Source organism: Manacus vitellinus, unplaced genomic scaffold, assembly GCF_001715985.3.
Source record: "Manacus vitellinus isolate BGI_N305 unplaced genomic scaffold, ASM171598v3 scaffold_5_pilon, whole genome shotgun sequence".
Classification (NCBI taxonomy): Eukaryota; Metazoa; Chordata; class Aves; order Passeriformes; family Pipridae; genus Manacus; species Manacus vitellinus.
Window position 1 is genome coordinate 38,798,344 of NW_021940682.1, and position 21,242 is coordinate 38,819,585.

At 36.2% G+C, this 21,242-nt stretch overlaps 1 protein-coding gene across 1 annotated transcript in view; it reads right to left on the reverse strand.

Annotated features, from left to right (window-relative positions):
* Positions 1-21,242, reverse strand: part of CNTN1 (contactin 1) — an 80,557-nt gene that overhangs the window by 52,011 nt on the left and 7,304 nt on the right. Inside the window, exons 2-12 of the mRNA XM_018080611.2 lie at positions 16,332-16,461; positions 13,587-13,759; positions 11,501-11,596; positions 10,282-10,488; positions 8,904-9,000; positions 8,573-8,754; positions 7,249-7,373; positions 5,104-5,221; positions 3,359-3,509; positions 2,751-2,878; positions 818-993 (exon numbers count right to left, since the gene is read on the reverse strand). Of these exons, the coding sequence (XP_017936100.1) occupies positions 818-993; positions 2,751-2,878; positions 3,359-3,509; positions 5,104-5,221; positions 7,249-7,373; positions 8,573-8,754; positions 8,904-9,000; positions 10,282-10,488; positions 11,501-11,596; positions 13,587-13,759; positions 16,332-16,461 (1,583 nt within the window). The remainder of the gene's footprint in view (positions 1-817; positions 994-2,750; positions 2,879-3,358; positions 3,510-5,103; positions 5,222-7,248; positions 7,374-8,572; positions 8,755-8,903; positions 9,001-10,281; positions 10,489-11,500; positions 11,597-13,586; positions 13,760-16,331; positions 16,462-21,242) is intronic.

A 21,242-nucleotide genomic window follows, 5' to 3' on the forward strand; every position in this document is an offset into this window, starting at 1 on the left:
CATGGAGCTGAAACTAAGCACAATCCCTGGTGTTTCCAGATACTACAGGTATCATTAGCAACCTTTTCTCTATATACCCACAGTTCCTCTTGGAAGCACAAAATAAAAAGGTATATAAATTTAAGGATTTTTGTATCATTTAAATGAAGAACGACAGAATATTTACACACATAGGCAAACACTGAGGTTGTTGAATATTAGGTAAATCAGCATGTGATCAGATAAGAAAGGACTTCTAATAGAGATATTAATTTTGAAAAAGCCTGATAGAAGACTCTAAAAATATAGCCATAGATGCAAATACAGAAGAACTATGATTCCTCTTTCTGTGTGTCAAAATTAGTGTCTTTGTATTAACTTGTTTACCCTTTACACAAACTCTTGCTCAGTGTTTACAGACTGTTTGACTCCTATCCACCATCTGGCCCAGTCTTGTGCCAAATTCCAGAAATGCTGATGAGAAAAACACGGGTAAGTAAAAATGAATGCATATGCACACTTTTTTTGAGATAATTTGCACCCTGTTTACTACAAGGCTACCTATTTACCAGCTATTTTTACTAATAACCAGAGTGGGATTTAACCAAGGTACCAAAATACTTACGTCAATTTATATACCTGATTTCAGGTATCTACCTGCAAGTGTCTATGTGTGTCTGTAAGGTGTCTAAGTTGTAATTCTATTTTATGTTCTCGGCCTACTGCATCTTTCTGGACCTGAACCAACACAACAGAAGAAGTATACCAGAAAAGAGAGCTATTCACAACAAAGAAAACTAGGTTTTCCCATATTAAATAAGGATCTGTAGTATCTTACCATAAAATTCCTTTCATAATGTTCGTGCTCTTTCTCAAAATCTATTACAAAGCCATTTAGAGACCAAATAAATGTCAGGTCTAACGTGGGATCATGGGACGCAATGCATTGCATGGTAGCATTCTCTCCAACGGTGACATCAACATTCAACGGAGCTAAAGTAATCCTTGTAGCTTCTGTGAAGTTAATGGCAAACATGGAAAATTCCAATAAATAAATGTTTATTCAAATGTAAGCTTAGCTCCATAACTGTTTGATTATACATTAAACTATGCCTTCAAACTCCAATTTGCATGTTATTCATACAGTTACATTTCAAAGGACCAAACTAAAGAGAACAAAGAAAACCTTCTACACCTAAAATGCCTGAGACTCTGAGGATGGCACAGCTACTGGCTTTTGCAGTATGGAGCATCTCATAGTGCATTGGAGCAACCAGTTAACATTCGATCTCCAAAGTCTTAGCTGTGGACACACTCTTAGGATACTTGCTCCATTCCAGTGTGGTGGTGCCTGTATGCTCAGCACTTGGTTCTACCATCACTGATTTTCTAAATGTATACATAAATATTCTACTTGTCTAAAATGTTGCTGAAATAGTGGACCAGTGGCAGGGAACAAGCAGTATCTGGGAAAAACCATCAGACTTTGCAGTGCCTGTCAGTTTCAGATTTAACTTTTTAATTTCCTGTAGTCACACACCATGTCCAAGACATTTTATGGGCCATGTATTGTGCTTGGGAATGCCAGTTTTAAAGCATTCTTCATCAGCCTTCATCATTGTCCACTTTGTCCACAATGTGAAAACAGTTTTGAAATATGTCATCTGACCCTTCTGTGTCTGCTATGATGTCTTATTATCTTGGTGTTCATTTTTAGATGAATCAGAGCAGAATTCTTCAAAATTTAAAATTTCTTTATACTACTTTATAAGGTTTACAAACATATGGTTTAAGTGTTCCACTGTGTGAATTTAGTTTGCAAATGTTCTTCCTGATTTTAGAAGGCATGATATAACTACGAAGGGTCTGGATATATTTAGTTACAAAAACTTTCAAAATACTTAAATGCCTGAGAGTAATATTAAGACATATGTAACAGCAGAAGATGATAAAAAGTAACCGAAAACATAAAGTAAAATTTTACAACTCATTTGGTATATATCATCCAGAAAATTGCTTTCATATGATCTGGTACTACAGATTAATTCTCACATTAGTACATCACTATCATGGCATTGAGCTGACACATCCAACGTAACTTCTGGAACAGAGATAAAAATGTGTCTGATAAATGACTCTCCTATGATCAGTGGTACTTTACAGACATAGTTGTTACAGAATGTTGTCTTTCCTGTCTGTAGTCTAGAGTTATTTAACTATTTGACATCAGATTTAAAATACATAATTAAGGATATCAGTACTCAATCAATAAATACTAATACTTATAAAGGAAGAGAATTTAGTAGCACAATCATAAGGCTATATGCCCTTATCTCACAAATTTTATGCAAATTCCCTTGAACATGCATACTCCTCTCTCAAATCTGTTTACAGTACAAAAAAAAAAAAGAAAAAAAAGAAAGGTCAGTAGGAGTGCCCTTGCTCTCAGTTGAGGCTCCAGAATCTCACCTTAGTGTGAGTGCTAAGCTACCAAATTGAAGGAATGCATTAAATATGTCAACTTAATGTATCTGATTTAATAATCTCTTATGGATAAATCAACCCTGAAAATTGAGATACAGTGATAGAACTGCTGCAAATAAAGCCAGTTTCTTCTGAGCAACATGTTTTAAAAGCATCAATTCATTCTTAATAAGGAATTAAATTAGAAAGAAAAAATATGGAGCAGTTTGCAATGCTGGAGCAAAACATTACTGATTTTGAATTGAGGGAATATAGCCAAAAGAAACTAATACAATTCAGAGACTTACCTGTCATTTCTAGAACACCAGTGCTATTAGCTTTTCCTCGGTTATTTTCCGCAAAACAGGTGTAGCGACCTTCATCTAGCTTTGTTACATTGATAATTTCCAGACTCCCATCGTCCCAGATACGTATGCTATGGAAAGTGCAAAAAATATATCAAGAGCAATTAGGGTTTATATTTGAAACCAATGTTTACTCTAGAACTGTAGTAAGCGAAAGAACAAACTACAAACATCTTTTGAAAACTCACATCTCACTACTGGATTTATAAACACCCTTATAGAAAAAGATTTTTAAAGAGACTGTGGCAGGATTAGATGTCTCATTGCTGGAGCAAGAGCACATACTTCTATGCATTTGTACTCATTCAAATATTTTTCTTAGAGTTTTATGATACAATTCAATTCTTAAATGTAACCAGCACCAAAGAGACTGGTTAAAGTTGGATACCCTACTAGCTATTTGGATCCGCACTGTCAGCAATATTTCAGCATATCATTTTCCTGAAATTACATATTTTCCTATCCCTGAATTCTTCAAAAAGGAAGAACTAGATAGAAATATATGGCAATGTTTTTAAGGCTCGAAGTGTTCACTAACAGTCAGTACTAACCGGCTCCCATTTACAAGCAATTCTGTTCCTTTGCTCCAGGAGAATTTTGGCTTAGGAGCAGCTTTAGGCTTGCATTCAATGATTACACGCCCCCCTTTAGCTGCTAGGATTTTCTTCTTCATAGGGTTCAGTTCAAAAGTAGGAGGTGAAGCTGAAAGCAAAAATTAACACAAGTATTGCTGTGAGTGATTTACTGCAAAAGAAAATTTGTTTGCAACATGCAATAAATGACAGAACTACTGATTTTTTTACAAATGTCCATTATTTAGACCAGTGAGAAAAATATTAAGGATACAGAGATGTGGTGGGAAGTAGACGGTGACCTAAAAGAAACAGGAAAAATAATTATGTAGTTCTGTGCTGTGTTACATTAGAAGTTTCTTTCTGAAACTTCCATCTAAGCTTAATCTAACAGGATCAAAGTCCACTGAAATCAATAGGAAGTTCTTCCCTTTCAAAAGGCCTTTTGATCAGTCCTAATAAAATTCAGATTCCTGAATGAACCTGAGGAGATGAATCTTTGTAACAAGTTCCTCACTTGATCATACTTTTCAGTGATTTTAACCCTCTGCAGGAACTCTAAGGTTGTGCCCTTCTTTATAGTTTTTTGTTTGGCCAGCTGGCCCTAGGTGCACTCTCAGATGTACAAGACTAATGACACATGACTGTAGCAAGCACCTCGCTTATGTTTCTGAGGTCAGATCTTTGCTTACTGATTTTCTCTCTATCTAAAATCGAATAAAAGAAAAAAAAAACATTTAACTATTTTGCATCCTGGCATACCATTGTTAATCGTGCCAGCAAGTGTGTGCACAGCCTGAAGAAATAAGGTTATTAGTTAATTACAGAAGTACAGAGCAAAACTCTGACAAACATCCACATCTTACCAACACCAAATTTTGAAAGCAAATGCAAAAGGTGCTCATTGTGTGTAATCCAGGCTGGTAGTGAGTACATAGTAATGGAAGAACAGCATAGGATGAGTTATTGTTCTGCAATGGGTTGGGAAAACCAATAATATTTCAGGTCTTGGGAAAGTCTGAAAGCAAGTGTGAGATGGAAAAGAACCCAGAGTAAGTACTGCAGGGAAATCTAGGAAAACCCTGTCATACAGCCAATGCACCTGCTCTAATGACATCAACAAAAACATCAGAAATTGTTTTAAGGCTGATCACTCTGGATCTGAAAGTTAAATTGATGCTCCTTAGGAGAACAATGGATTAATAACAACATCCAGCCATCAAATGGCACAGCTCTATTGCATGCAAACATTGTGGCTTGGCTTTAATGGGTTGTAGAAGGCAAAAGCAAAGGGAGAGTGAAGAGGAAGAGCTTCAAAGGCCAAGTGACTGACAATACGGTTTCTGAAACAGCAGGTTTTACCCCACAGAACAGTGAGCATAGGTGAGTAAAAAATAAAATGCTTCTCAACCAGTTATGCAAGCTTGAAAGTGTAGGCAGCAACTCTACATGCTGCATATGATTTCTGCACTATCAGTTTCTCTGAGGGGTAACAGCAGTAGACAAACATCAGAAATAATACGGCAAACATGCCTCATAAGTTAGTAACTTTATCCTGAAGTTGTTGTCAAAATCCAGGTAGAGAGCTCAAATAAACCTCACCTAGACTGAGTGAGGGTTCTTAGCTTTATCCTCACAGGAATCTGTTACCAAAAAATACTTGCAAATATGACTGCTATATTACACAACTCTGAAATAGTAAATAGAGAAATAATCCCACTGACCCACAATCTTCAGTTCAGCATTTGCATAAATAATTCCATTCGTGTTTTCTGCTATACACTGGTACATGCCGGCATCGTCAAAGGTCAGACTTTGCATTCTTAGTTCACCTTTCCGGAACTGAAACACAGAATCAATAAAACAATAAGACATTAATACAGACTACATATGCTGAAGAATTCACACTCATTCACATTCTTTTTTTTTTTTTTTTCAGTGACATTGGGTTCACCTTCTTTTTTAAAAGAAGATTTGGTATTGTTCAATACTTTCCTGGAAAAGTCCTAGATGAGTGGCAGCAGACAAATTTACTCTTCAGTCCCCTGTTATCTTATCAATGCAAACACTACTGATTCAGAAGTGAGAAACAAGGAACTGAATCAATTTTATGCATATAAGCTTTGTTATGCCATGCTCACTGTTCAGTACTTTTTATTGTATGTACATTGTTTTACAACAATAAAAAGTCAAAGCAAGCCCCAATAAGGTAGGTTTTTCAGAAGATTCCCCTGGGAGATAGTATAAACTATTTTCTATATACTTTAATATAAAAAAGAAAAAATGATAAATCAAAATAAGATACTTAATCTCTTTTTAAAAACTGCGTATAAAAATGCACAAAGTGAGGTGAGGTATTTTGTAAATTACAAATAGATGTCAATCGGTTCTTGAAAGATCATGTTAATAAATCGTTTTCTTGTGAAAATCAATCTGAAAAGGTTTAACCCTTGTATCTAAGTATATTGGAGTGCATGGAGCAATGATAGATTAAAAGAATACTATTTACCTGAAAAAAGAACATATTAAAGGAAACATATTTCATGTAAAAAGGAAACATTTTATGTAAAACAAGAATCTTTGTTTTGTGCTAAGAGAAATACCTGATTAAAAATTATCTGATTTAGAAACAAGCTGTATTTTCAAGGCAATTAGCATATTTTTGCTATCTTGCATTTGGAAATCATCTTAACATCACATTAACACACAGCATAATCTTCCAGTGTACTACTGGAGAATTATACACCGCTTTCTGCAATCAAGTATGCAGATTTTGTCAGTGAAAGCCAAGTACCATCAAGGAACTTGCTTGTTAAATTATTTGTTTGCAATAACTACTGAAGCTAGACAACAGCATTGCTTTTCCAGGTTTAAGCCATCTCCATATGGCAGATGATGATATACCTGTTCTCCCTCCAACCTCACACATTTTTCTTAAGGTAATCAAAAAACAAGCTGCCTCACTGTCTTTTTTTGTTTGCTTGCCAAGATCAGAGTCACCATAGCTCAGCAGACGCAGCACTACATTGTGCCCTCTTATAATCTCTTTGGTTTTTAATGGCTTTTCATACAGTATAAGCAATAGACTTTAAATACATTGTTGACATGTCTGGACAAATTTTGCCCAGAGAAACTGTGCATGCCCCAGCCCTGCAACTGTTCAAGGCCAGGCTGGATCAAGCTCTGAGCAATCAGGTCTAGTGAAAGGTGACCCCACCCATGGCAGAGGGGTTGGAACTAGATGATATTTAAGGACCCTTCCAACCCAAATAATTCTGTGTTCCTGTGACAGAAAATCTACTTAATTTATACAACATATCCAATGTAACAGAATTAAATTATTTAACAGTACTCCTTTAAACTTCACATCAGCTAAACATTTGCAACATTCTGTGTCTAAAAAAAAATCTGAAAAAATACAGGATAAAGAAACACCACTGATAATTTAAAAATACTCTTTCTTCTCATATCTCCACTGACCCCATTTTTCTTATATTTTCAAAGACACACTCATGTCTAATGCGGCAAAAAGGATTAATTTTAAAGAGTAGATAATAGACATTTTTTTTATCCAGAAAAATGAGCATTTATTTAAACAACAGGCCTGAAGAAAAAGAGATATCCACCTCTCAAACACATGGTGAAAAGATAAGTTCATAATTCAAAGCTGAACACTAAATAGCACGAAGAAATGAGAAGACTGAGATAAAACTTTAAAAAATAGATTTTAATGCCTAAAGCAAGTGTAATCAGCAAATATTTGTATCATTATAATACATTTTTTTTAACCTTTTAATAATGTATGGTTCAAAAAATCATTTCTATCAGCTAAGCAATCAGTCCAGCATCATCTATGCTAATATACTTACCGAGGCACCATTCTTCAACCACCTAATTGTTGGAATAGGCTTGCCTGTAGCTACACAAGGCCAGTACAGGTCACTGCCTATATCCTTCTCTGTGTCATTGATATGTTCTACCCACTCGGGAGCAGCTGAGGAATAAAATACATAATGCATTGTTAATATAGCACATACATATTTAATGAGCATTATGTTGTATTAATTCCACTGCTTTTCCCATGATGCTTAAATGGGAAACACAAAGTAATGATGATAACTCAGCAATGCACCAGAACAACAAAGAATGAAGAAGTTTCTGTCTTATGACATAGACTCAAAATAACTTCAAACTACTTTCTATGAGAAGAAAATATGGAATTGAAATAATGGTTCCTGAATGACCGAAGACATAAGAGACTGCTTATATTGATCTGTAGATTATACAATGTGGAAATTACTCATGAACATCATAAAAATGATAGTTAAATGACATGAAATTGTGCACAACTATTTATGTACTAAAAGGATCTCCAAGAAATCATTTTCTTGGTCCAGAGAGGATATTTTAAAAAATTAATATTGAAAACAGTCCAGCATTTTTGCTTTTGCTAAGCAAACAAACCTATTTATTAGCTCTACTTATTTTAAGCAGTAACAACCATCCCACACTAATGTTGAATGTATCCCATTGAAGTTCTAGCACTAACTGAGGATCTTAACTCAGATGATGTTCTGTATAGTCAATGAAAAGAGACAGAAATCTTCTGAAAGTGATTCAGATGTTATGTGTGACCTTTTCGTGCCACAGTTTTGTGGCACAAGTCTCAGTCAATGAGTCAAGTTGGGATGATTCCACTTAGCAGTAAGATACTATGTTTTTATTACCTAATTTAACCAAATGCATAAAGGGAAGTGACAGAGGGTAGAGGAATGAAGAACTGAGCATAGCTGATAAGAGACAGAGCTAAGGTAGAAACCACAAACAAAATCAGAAAACCATAAACATAACAAACCTAATGGTCTCTTTTTCTTCCAGGAAGTTCTTTCAACTTCATGTACTCTAAATTGATATAATTTCCATTATGTATAATTACATTAAAACTAACACACATAACTGTCAAGGTGTATATACCGGCTGTTATAACCAGACAAACTGAGTAGTCATTCAATTATCACACAAATGTTATGACTGGCATTTAATGTGTGAGTTTTGATTTTGCTCTATTAACTTGAACAGCAGCATGTGAGGATGATGGTATGAATCAACACTGACATCAAGTGTGAAAACATAGGTATTTCCAACATAAGTAAAAGCAACATAGATCATCAAGAACAAAATTATGTCTCCTACCTTGTACATAAACTCTTGCTTGATGTTTATCTTTTCCTTTATAGTTTTCAGCTTCACACTCATAAAGTCCTTCATCTTCGTACTGAATATTGAAGATCTTAAGAACTGCACCAGACATGCTTATCTCAGCAGTGGCTGGCATGGGTTCAAGGTATTTACTCCATCTCAGTTCAGGAACCGGACTTGAAAAGGTATAGTAAAGTACAAATCAGCAAGAACTGGTTGTTAAATTGCAGACTACAAAAAGAGCATTTGGTCATCAAACATTTATTTTCAGTCCCTGAAATATGAAAGCGAACAGTGCTCTACAATAACTTTAAAACACACTTACTTTCCAAGAGCAAAACACTCCAGTGTCACGTTTTGCCCCAGGAGAGCGTACGTGTCCTTGAACTTCACCTTGATATCAGCAGGATATACTTTTGCTCCTAACACAAAAAAAAAGATTCTCAGAAAAGGCACAGCAGAAAGTTACACAGCTAGTAAGATTTCCACAGTTCAAAAAAACTGTTCTTAAAATTCCAGACAAAATTCTTCTCTACAGTGAATAAACAGCCTGGTCATCCACAAAGTCTGACTAAGCACTGAACTTTTACTAGTAAGGCATAATTGTTTTACTCAGCAAATTGTTTTACTAGTAAGGTATAATTGTTTTTCTTAGTTTTACTAGTTATTTTTCTCTGGATGACAATGCCTAACATTTTTTACGGAATTTTTAGAAGTGCAATGATGGATGTACTGTCTGTGTGGGTAAACAAAACCCGAGTCTCTATTTTCCACAGATTCTTTGTGGAATGGATGGAATATTCTGAATTACTTTGAATTTAAGCTCAATTTTATCTTCGGATATGAAGGAGCTAGAGTATGCAAATCTACAGCCTAATGAGGGCACAGGGATGCAAATGTAATCAAATCTACCTACTAGTGATCCCTGTATAACTCTTCTTGCAGTTCTAGATGAAGATTGCAGTGTGAATATTGCCCACGGAAAATTTGGATAAAGATCACTAATTTATAATTACTCATATTCAATCACAGTTCTTCACTGTAATATGGGAAATTTAACAGATAAAAGGGTCACTGAAATATTGATGATCATTTTATGAGACTAGTGACAGACTGAAGTCAACACGGAACCTGGTTACTATTTGGAAAACATGCAGTTCTCATGAAGAAATGGTGGCAAATAATCTAGTAATACAAAGCCACACAAGTGTCTTAGGGAATTAACCATGAGACACAAAGCCCTTAGGCCACCATTGGATAGGAAATTTCAGCAGGGGAAAAGGATTTTCTATTTTCATGGGGTATTTCCTGGGAAAAATGAGTAATTCCTGAAGCTTTTAACCAACTTTTACATGAAGTTTGTGCTTTACAGTCATACCCCTTTGAACTAGTGTGAAGACTAGAAAAGATATTAAAGATTTTGGGATGAGTACAGGGGCTTATCACATAAAAAAGATGAGAAGAGGGAAAGCGGATAAGAGCTGTTCTTGATTCAAGAGGAAATTTGTGAATGAATCCATGGAGATTTCCTTCACAGAGTGTTCATTGCGGATGGCAATGATTGGGACCGAGTAACATTGTGCGGTAGCTATTATAACTTGTCATATAATTCTCCTTACAGAGATTAAAGTAATTATGAATTAACAAAATTATAGAAACAGTTAAAGCAGTGCATGCACATAGCATTTCCAATAAATACTTACGATCTGACTGTGGAATAAGTGGAATAAATTTACTGAATACACTCTTTGTTATTGAAGGGCTGGACACAAAACACGAATAATTGCCCTTATCTGATGCTTCCACATTTGCAATGTAGAGATTGCCATTCGTCTGTGACACAAATCGTCTCTTGTCCAAAGCAATGAACACCGGGAACTCATTTAGAAGCCAGCGATAACTGAGATCATCTGGAGGAAAGCATTTTCTAGTCAGTATTAAAAACCAACACAATCAGCTACTCAAATCACAGAATACTGTCTGCATATAAACTACTTCACTCTGATTTCTAGTTTATAGATCTTTCTTTTGGAGAGGCAGCTATGTGAGAGAGATTTATACGTGCCTCAGTAGCCATCTTGTACCTTTCTACACTGAACATCAGGGTACTGCTGCCATGAGTGCAGATTACCAGGGACCCAGCTGCAGTGCATATAGCTCCCCTTGGGTGGGCACTACCACCCCACAGGAGCTGGAGTGGGATGGGAGGAGACAGGCAGCTGGGTCTTGACCTCATGTAATTCAGAAGCTGGGAAGTCCTCACCAGCCTTGTAGTTTAGATAAATTATTTTAACTAGCAAAATATTGTACTTCTTCATTCTCTTGCAACACTTAAACAGAGTATGAAAACAAGGAAGAAGCGATGCTAACAGCCAAATTCAGCCCTTATGATGGAACTGCAGATACTTGAGATTATGGGCATAATCCCTGCAGAGCTCTTCAGTTGCTAATGATGAGAAAAAGGAATTTCCAGAGCATAAATTGCCTCATCTCTGACCCTCTCAGGGTGCCTACTGCTGTTACATGATTTTAACAGAAGCCATGATTGTATCAGCTGAGGTGACTTCATTAGGTAGAATGAAGCTGGGCCCTGTCCAAGACCAGCAGAAAGTCTGTGATGACACAGTGACACACTGATATGTAATCAGGTCTTCTGATTGGTAGGCCAAGCCTCCCCTCCATTATCCAGATTAGCCTGAGTAATTTTATTTATATCAAAACCTATTTGCAAATTCAACAATACCCTTTATATACGGCCAACAACAAACATATATTTGAAATGGAAATCTAACCTAAATGTTTGATTCTCAAGGTGCATAAAAGTTACTGTTTAAATAATTTTAAAGGAAACTTGGAAAAATAAATATTAATTTGCGTTTTACTCTTAAGACATTGAACATGAAGCACTTTTAGCTGAATTACCTGGGTAGTGGGGAGGAGGCTGACAAATAAGCACTGCTCCAACACCTTCTCGCACTTTAACCTCATAACGTTCCTCAGGTGGAAAGGGATCCAGATCTAGTTTTAAGAAAGGAAGGGGAGAAGAATTAGGTTTTTCATGACAATAATTTATTATTATTATTATTATTATTATTATTATTATTATTATTTTCAGTCCTGTAGAGATTGATGTAGAAATACAATAGAGAGATACTTCTGGACCTCTAATGCCAGTTTTGCTTATTTGCCATTATCAAATCCATTTTTTTACAGTATTTTTGTCATCATAATTGAAAATGCCAGGAAAAAAGAAAAAAACAGTGGTACAGATTATATCCCTAGGAGTAGCCAGGCGAGTTACATTTGAAGAAGGAATCCCAGGAGGAGACAAGAAAAGGATTTTAGATTATTTTTCCACAGGTTTTTCCAAATGCAAGTTTAATTCTTTACTGTAACTTAAAGTGGCTTCTCTGAAATGACCTGGCTGCCCTTTCTGACAACTCCAGCAGCCAAGGACTGGCAAGGAGTTAGCTCAGACACATCTTTAGTGCCAGAGGTTTGAGACAGAAGTGATCCACGTCCCAGGTGAAGCCTTAGCTGACTCTCTTTAAATCAACTTCCATGCAGCAGGGTAACCAGACTACTGTAAAAGAATGAAGAAACAAGTCTTTCATTATCCCCCAGACTGTGGGAGAGCACTAATGGTATCTGCAGAGATAAGACAACAGTTGCATGAGTAACATCAACTACATCAATAATTGCACTATGTTGCTGCTTTTCACTCTTATCCAATCTGAAATTAAATCATAAACCTTGAGGCACGAAATGTTTCTTGTGAGATTTCCCTGTGTCACCAAGTACAGGAACACTGTAGAGATCCTCACCAGAGCCCTGCTCTAAATGCTACTGTGGTGCAAACAACACCTCTGTAATAGCCAAGTGCACAGCCTCTGAATGCAATATTCTACCACAAAAATCATCTAAGCTAAAGTCATGCAGATTACTTCAGCTTTCTTCAATGGCAGGCAGCTATCCAGTTCTACTAAATTCCCAAGAGTGTCTCTGAGACCTAACTAAAACTTAAGTTTAAGCACAGCCGGCCAGCAACAATTTTCTAGAAAATACACCGGGTAAATACAGACTAAGACTGTATCAACTGTATCAACTATAATCATCAGCTCATTATAGCCTCTGAATTTCCCTGGAATATGTGGCCCCACTGTCTTATAACTACTATCAGAAAGCAGAACTTCTCACTTCATGTCTGATCTTATAGAGCAAGGAGGGAATTCTGCTCACAGAAGCTGGTGAAAGACAGGAGGGGCGCTAATCACTTAGTGTCAGGGAACCCAGAGCTTTGTGAACAGACCTCAGTTAGAATGGATTCCTTTTTTCTGGATTCCTTTTTTTGCCCTCTGATGAAAAAATATACCCAGGGAAAAAAGCAACTTAATGCAAAGTAAAATAAAAATCCCAAACACGTCTTCAGTCAGTAAAATTTCACATTACTCTTCATTTAGCTCATCATTTTTTTACAATGCACATATTTGATGATTTGATGATGGTGCAGGCCTGTACATATGCATGCATTCACCAGACTAGCTCATGATTGTCAGAAGTTGACAGAAATGTCCCTCAGCAGGGATCTTCACTGTAGCCTAGGAGTCAGGGAACACACTTTACTAGCAAGTGGCATGCCTTCCAGTTGTATTTGCACTGCAGCAGCACCTCATCATCACATGTCCCCACATGTGTCTTTCTTCTGTGACTATTTCCCCTCAGGTCCTACCATGATTTTAAAAGAGTCTGGACATTATTATCTGGAGATCTGGCTCCATGAGTCTCTTCAATTAATAATTTAACAGTTACTCACTGGGAAGGATGTCAGGTCAGCTGAGTGCTAAAGAATATAAAATGCTTACAAAATTACTACGGCACTTAAGATATTGGGTTTTTTTACAAAGTAATACAGCTATAGCACACATTAGCAGAAGACACTGCAGTTTAAACATTGGGTATTCCAAGCTAACCATAATTTTTCTACGTTTTGACGTAAACATTGGCTTACATCCAAATTTCAGAGTGGCTTCACTGCTTCTGACAGTTCCAAAGATATTCGACACTACACAGACATATGTTCCAGTATCCCTTGATTTCTCTGGATTATTGATAACAAGTCTGCCTCCCACCATACTGTAGCGATCCTTTGTTAAATCAATATCCCAGTTGTTGAGTTTCCACCTATTAAAAAAGAAAAGCCAGATGTAAGATTTGGCCCAAAAAAGCAACCTGGTAAGAAATATGATGTGAAAAATAACTCATAAATTGTGATAAAATATACAGGAAGTTATTAATATACTTCTATATATGTTTAAAGCTTTTCTTCAGCAAAAGGCACAGATTTGAATTCCATAGGTCTTTTAAACATAAGTCTCACATCTGCCGTCTTGGAGATGTGATATAGGTTAAAACATGATTCCTAGCCAAGCTTTAAGAGATGTTTGAGCTGGCTGTCAATGAGCTAGCTAGTGATCAAACATGAGGATTTTAAACACATTCTCAAATAATTATCTAAGAGGGTTTTGTAAACCTGCTGCTAATGAAGATGTTTTGTAAAACCTAACATGCCAATGAAGTCAGTGCAAAAACTGTGGCATGCTTGATTTAAGACCTACTTACTAGATTCAGAAAATTGCTGAACATTCTCCCCCTAATTATGGTAAAACCCCACAGCCACTTCACTGAATTACTGCAACTTCCACTTGAGGGACTAAGACAGAAACTGGTGGCCCAGATTTGGCCCTTATCGATTTCTAGTGATTTTAAGAAAGTTAAAATACATGGAGTAGAAACCAGCACTCATTATTTACATTTATATCTACTACTGTGTCCACAAGGGGGAGTCTATAATCTTCTTAGAGAGGAACTGCACATTTCCTAAGCACAAATAGGAAAGATGCAACTTAAATACATTTAAAAATCCTAAGATTATTTCAGCATAAATAATTTTTTTCCTAAGGTTAAGACAGGCATAATTATTTAACAATGAGAGTGCACACCCTATGTGTTCCTGCACTATTGAAGATGTACCGAAATATACAGAATTTTCATTTGGAAGTGGAACTTGGAGTTGTCAGAGAAAGAAACAATAGTAAGAGTGGCATGAACAAAAAAGATAAAGTCTAATGAAATGGCAGGATCTTTAAGATGCAGCAAATAGCATTTTGGTCTTACAGAATTTTAAAAGGATCAATTCAGTCCTGTGAGACACATCTGTGTTACAAATAATAAATCCTCTGTTTAGAAATACCTAGGAATAAGTGTCCTGAGGACAGCTTATGCTGCAATGAAAAACGGCAGGAAGGACTTATTTACCTCTGAGATAGGAAAATTTTGGCTCAATAACTGTTAGAGGGCTAAGAAATTAAGATAATGTATTGAGGTATAGTAAAAATAATGTCAGGAAATAGGGAAAGTGGCCTTATTCTGTATTGCAATTATCTTCACATCAGCTATCAGTGCTAATTATCAGATCTGTTCCTAGAAAGAAAAGCTTGGAGGTGCGACGCAATCCTTCGAGAATGGCTTTACTAGTTCGAATTTTGCAGAGCCCACAACAGTTAAAGAAGAATGCCAAACTTTATGGAGAGTCTGTAATCACTCTATAGATGGTATGTTTACAGTCTTGCAGACAGGAGATGGGGAAGTATATCAGAAGGGTACCAAATCTAAGCATATCTGATCTTTCCACACTTTTAGTCCTTTCCAAGCATGGTAAGAGCAAATAAATGCAACAGCAAAATGTGATGTAGCAGGGATCATATTCAAAAGGGCTATTCACAGGAGACCTGTATAGGTAGGCAACCTGTTAGCATATTTTTAGAAAAGGCAATGAAGACTAAGTTGTTTTGATGGAAAAATATCGTAGTTGATCACAAAACTGTAACAGATTTAAAAGAATAGCTGGCAGACTCAACTGCTTTTTCTGTTCTAGAAACCAGAGTCTGGAAACACACATAAGTGAGTACTGGGGGCTGGTCATAGGATAATCTACTGAAATGGATCTCTTTAGTTGGCAAGAAATTGTGGCTGTCCTTAGTATAATTACAGCAGTTTTCTGCCTATGACCAGGTTGTAATTTAGTCACAGTCTTAATAGTGATAATCTTAAGTACATTTCTCTTCACATAATGAGCAGACAATGGCTGACAAACTTATATGGATACACAACAAAGCAGAATTGCCCTCTACAATAATATAATTATTGTGAAAGAGGTCATGTGTGGATCTCTATTAAAACTAGTAGAAATGCTTTTCAGAATAAAGTTTTTTATGTCTTCAGTAGCATAACTGATGCATTCTTGAGCACTGCTCTGCAACACAGATGCCAAAGCAATGTGGGATGTAGAATATGCAGGTTCAACAGCAAATCCTTTTCCTTTTCAGCAAAATAGGATAAAAAAAGCCATTCTGAATCAAGAAGAACAAGGACTTGAACCTCAATCATCCTTAGCCTAAGATTGAAAGGTAGCCTCCTAATTATTTTTAAGGTAATTTTTTTTAACATCCAGATCCGTATTTCTTTCAAAAGCTGAAAACATTTAACACAACAGGAATATACTGTTTTCAATACTGTCTAGACATTTTGGCAAATTGAAGCAAGGTTGAGTCTTAGAAATTGCAAATCTCCCCATTTTTCCTGCCTTGAAGACTTCGCCCTGACCTTTTAAGCCAGTCAATCATTTAATAACACAACCTGAAACACTTGCTCAGTAAAATAAGCAAGACCTGAAAATCAAAACAAGAGAGGTTACCTGTAAGTAGGAAAAGGAACTGCTCGAGCTCTGCAGTTCATTGAGACTTGTCCATCTGAAGATTCTTCTGGATAGATGGTATTGATAGGCTGCTCCTCAAAAACAGGTCCATAACCTTTGTTTCCTTCCTCTGAAAACAGAACAGAGTTTCAAATTAATCACTTTTTAATTACTAGTCAAACTGAAGATGCATTAGCATCACACATTCCAGACTCAAAATGTGAAGGACAAAAAGCAAGTTCCCCAAAGTCAAGTTCTATATTGCTTCAACAAAACTGGAGCAGTACAGATAACAGAAGTGCTGGTTGTCCTTCACTGACCTCAGCCTTCTGAGAACTAAAGTAACTCAAGCTATGTCCCTCTAATACTACCTTGTGTGCTTTTGCTGCCAGAATTAATTATTTGTCACTGTTTATGCCAAATGTGGAGATAATTATGAACTGAATATATGCCCTTTAGAAATGCAGTGAGACCAACTTATTCCACAGAGAACAACAAATTCTCATCAAATAGGTCCAGATCCAAAACAACTACCTATAGTTATTCCTGATCTTATAACCTAATCATGTCCAATGATTTTATGTATTTAGCAAGAATCTTTATTGCATCAGACAAAAAAACCCTTGTGTTGGATATTAAAGCTGAGAATTACATTGTTTCCAGACCACGCCTGTCCTTCCTTTCCACCTGAGGCATATGTTAGCTTTCTACCCTCCAAAATAAAATTTTAAAAAGGTCCTTTATTGAAAGTAATTTCAGTTTGTAAAGTCAAGAGCTTAAAGATGAATAAATGTCAAACAGGTTTGACAACAAACTGTATTTTTTAATCTTTATCCTCCATTTGCTGACGCTGTTGTAAAGGTGGCAGGCTCTGCCCGCCCCTGCTGCATTTCCTTCTTCATCTCCTCCAAGCATACAAGGTTGCTCTTTGGGATCTGCAGAAGCAAGACTAGGAGCAAAGGTGGAAAGTTCTGGGAAAGTTCTGCTCAGTAAATACAGGATGTGACTGGGGTTTTTTTTTCTGTGAAAATAGTAAATATGCATTCTAGGTACAAAATGGCTCTGTGAGGAGATGGTGCATGCTCCACAGAGATAAAATTTTGAGACAACACAGCTTTCTAATTCTCACAGTTCTCTAGTGAAACTGAACTAAGAGTATGGACACTTGTAAACGAACTCATGGGAGAAGGAAAGGAGTACATGACTGATACCAGGTTCACTTTCCATTCAAGTTCAGAGCCTTGCTCCAAATCCTAGAGATGCCAGAGATCTGGAAAATGACTGCAAGAATCTTGTAATAGAAGGGAAACAAACAAAACAAGCACAGTTCTACTAATAAGATCTTCAGAGACGGCTGAAAAATTTAATTAAAAAGTTTCCAAAAGCAGTGGTTGAGGATGGAAAAATTCTAACATTTTGCAATATTATCTGTGCTGCCTATAAAAATCTGTGACATGTCTTGTATGCTACACTTAAAATATGCTCACAGATCAGGAGATAAACTGGTAATGTAACAGATGAATCTCCTTAAATCAAATTATGGTTTTGTACTCTTGCCCTTAAAATTCCTGTCGTTGCTTATAAAGCATTTTAGACCAAATTAGACAGGTTTTAGGAAACCTATAAAAGAAGAATTTATCAATATATCTAAAGAACATGAATTTGGTCAGTGTTAAAATACCATATATATATAAAACATTTCTTCTGGAGATACCTTTTTTATTGTTCCTAAATTCTATATTCATAAATAGACACTGAATTACAGCACTAGGAGAAGACTTACAGATAAAAAGGTTATAGATAAAAAGCAAGTTCCCTTTCCACTTCAAATTTGGGGGGAAAAAAATCACCATTTCCCTTGAAAACAGGAGCAGGTCCAGAAGACACTGTTATGCTGTGAGACATATAGTCAGGTAACTTTATTTTTAAAGATGAATTAATGTAAGACAAGTCTTTCAAAGAAGCAAAGAAAAGTAGCTAGAAAAAAGGTAGAGCTTTTGAAAAATGATCTGCTTTCTTTCATGTTTTAAAGCACAACATGATGTAAAAATGGTCAAAAGAAGTGGCTTCAGACTGAAAAGGCAAGATTCACATATTTGCTCTCAGAGCCTGGAATGACTGAGCCACAAACGTGATGGCATGTTCTGTGCAGTTCTTAAATATAAATACAGAGTAACAACAGCCTCCAACAGCCAATAGCCATATCATATACAGCTGACTCTCCACCTTAGGACTCAAACAATGGTACAGAGTACTTAGGCATTTCATGTCGTGCATTTTTAATGCTGCCAGCACTATTAATTATACTGAGTGAATGCCTGCTCCTCACACCTACCACATATGCTTTATAATGGCACTTCTGCTGCAATCTATTATCAATGTTTTCAGATGTCTGGCTGAGCAGAATAAAATGCATAGACTGAATGTCAGGTGTGGCAACCAATAAACTTTCTTAGTCACCAGCTGAGTTTGGACCAGTGATATGAAACAGTAAGTGGGAGAAAAGAGAAGAGAAAGATGTTATGAAAACATCAGCAAGAAATGTTCACACTTTAAGTACTACACCTGTGTGACGAGTTTGGAGAGTGAGGAAGGGCAGACTAAGAGTACAAGGAAAAGGATCACTTCACTGAAGTTGTGCCTACATGAAAAGGGGGAGAAAAAAAAGTAGGGCAAATGAAAGAAATGGATGTATTAGGCAAACTGAGGATGACATGAGAAGCACATTTCATCTGTTCTGGTCCTGCTTTAGACAAGAGGATGGAACATCTGACCTCCCAAACATCTTTAAACCCTATGTTTTGGGTACATTTCTTGTGATTTATATTTTAAATTGGAGCAAAAGCACCTGACTACTCGAGGCATTCTTCAGTGAATTCTGCAAACAAGATTCAGACCTTTCAACAACAGTGCTAAAATATATTAGGAACTCTGCAAAGGTCAAGAAAATCTCTTCTCAGCTGATGAGATCACAGATCCTGCATAAGAACCTTTCCCTCTGGAAGGTGGTTCTGTCATCCTTTCTCTAAGTGACACTTTGCAGCTGGGCAGTGTCATTTCCCTTCTGGCCTTTCCTGCAACACTGCTTGTGCTTGTCTGATTTCTTAGGTAGTTGCTAAAGCTAAAGAGAGTGGAAATCTATTCAATTCTTGCTTTCTGGATTAGTTTTCTTTCAGTTTAGTGATTTTTTTCCCTGATGAAGATCTTTGCCAGTTCAAAGGGTGGAACAGGAGCAGGGGTATAGTCTTCTACCTTTAGCGTGGCAAAAAGTTGTCTTATTAACTGAACCATCTGGAAGAACTACTACCTAAGTAAAATATATTAATCTGAAAGCCTTAGAGATGTGCTACAGAATTATATTAGTACACCTTAATGTCCCTGAACAAGCCTGTGAGGGATCATAATACAAAATATCCAACACATTCAGAGAAAAAGATACCAATAACATGGCATGAAAATAACAATCACAAACCACCTGAGGCAATTCCTTTCAAGTCATCTCAAGAAACATTCCTTAAGAAGAGGGAAAAGGAAGACACAGTGAAAAGGCTTATTCAGTGCATCCTAATTCCATATATACATTTAATTCAGAAATGTTAAACTTTTCCATATAAACATATTTTTAAAAAATTAACTAGCTTTCAAATGACATAATTTTGCATGGTATGCACTGATGTAGAACACAGAGACAAAGAGGCTTTCCAGTCCACATGCACTCCTTTTGCATTACTTAGGTCATAAAAAGAACAACTAAAACCAAATCAAGAACCTTGTGTCTGTCCTCTATGGATCTCCCTTCACCTCTCATTCTTCCATTTCCTAACCATTTGCCCACCAAAATGGCCTTGCAACCTCTCCCTCCTGCTCCCTATTCTCCCTCCTGTCCTTCTCCTCCTCTTTGATAAGATTATGCTTACCTGCAAATACAATCTTTTGATATGCTACCATATAGGTCCACTTCTTGTGCCTTATTTCCAAAAGCCTAATTGTTGTTATTAGAGTGCACCTCTCATTAGTTCAGTATTTTCATAATGTAATTCTATAAAATTTATTAATTATATGTATTGTTCTAAATACAGTAATTACTCATGACAGGTACAAATTTGGCATAAATTGAACAACACATCAGACAAATTCTGACTTGATATTTGAAAGATATCACAAGGCTGATATGTATTACACAGGCAAGGAATACACACTTAAAAGGAAAGAGATGTCGATCTGAATCAAGACTTCTGTATCATATGGTAGAAAATATGCAAATGAGAACAAAAGACCACTATGTTCACTGGGGAATGCAGCTACTAATAATTACACATTATTTCACAGTTAACATTTAACAACCACAATAATTCAAATATATCTGTTTTCTTCTGCTCATGGACAGTTGTCACAAGTACACAGAAAGCTATTTTATAACTGGTCTGAAATGTTATTTTGCAGAAAACCTGAAATGGACCATTCCTGCAATTTGTTTAGTTAAATTATTTATAGAGAGTGCTATCTGTCTTTTCAATATACTTACATTTTGCATAATCAACTTATGCAAACTTATAATCAACAATACACTTATATTTTGCATAATCAACTCTTTATCTAATCTGAATACAGAAAACTAGAAGAAAACAGAAAATTACCAAAAGGAAGAGCATACTTTAATTTTACTATTAGTCTTCTCTAGTGATTTACTCAAATGTCTCTCAAATACAGGTCACTAAACCATGCTGGACACTTGTGCATCATTCTGTCTTTGTATGGCTAGTATGGAAATAAGAAAAAAACCTTGTAAGCTAACATTTACTCTTACTTTACATGAAATATCTTTCCATGTTATCTTATAGGGTAATTATAACCTATATTTCCATGCAGGAGCTATGGAATATTCTTTACTTAAGGGTAAAAATAATATTT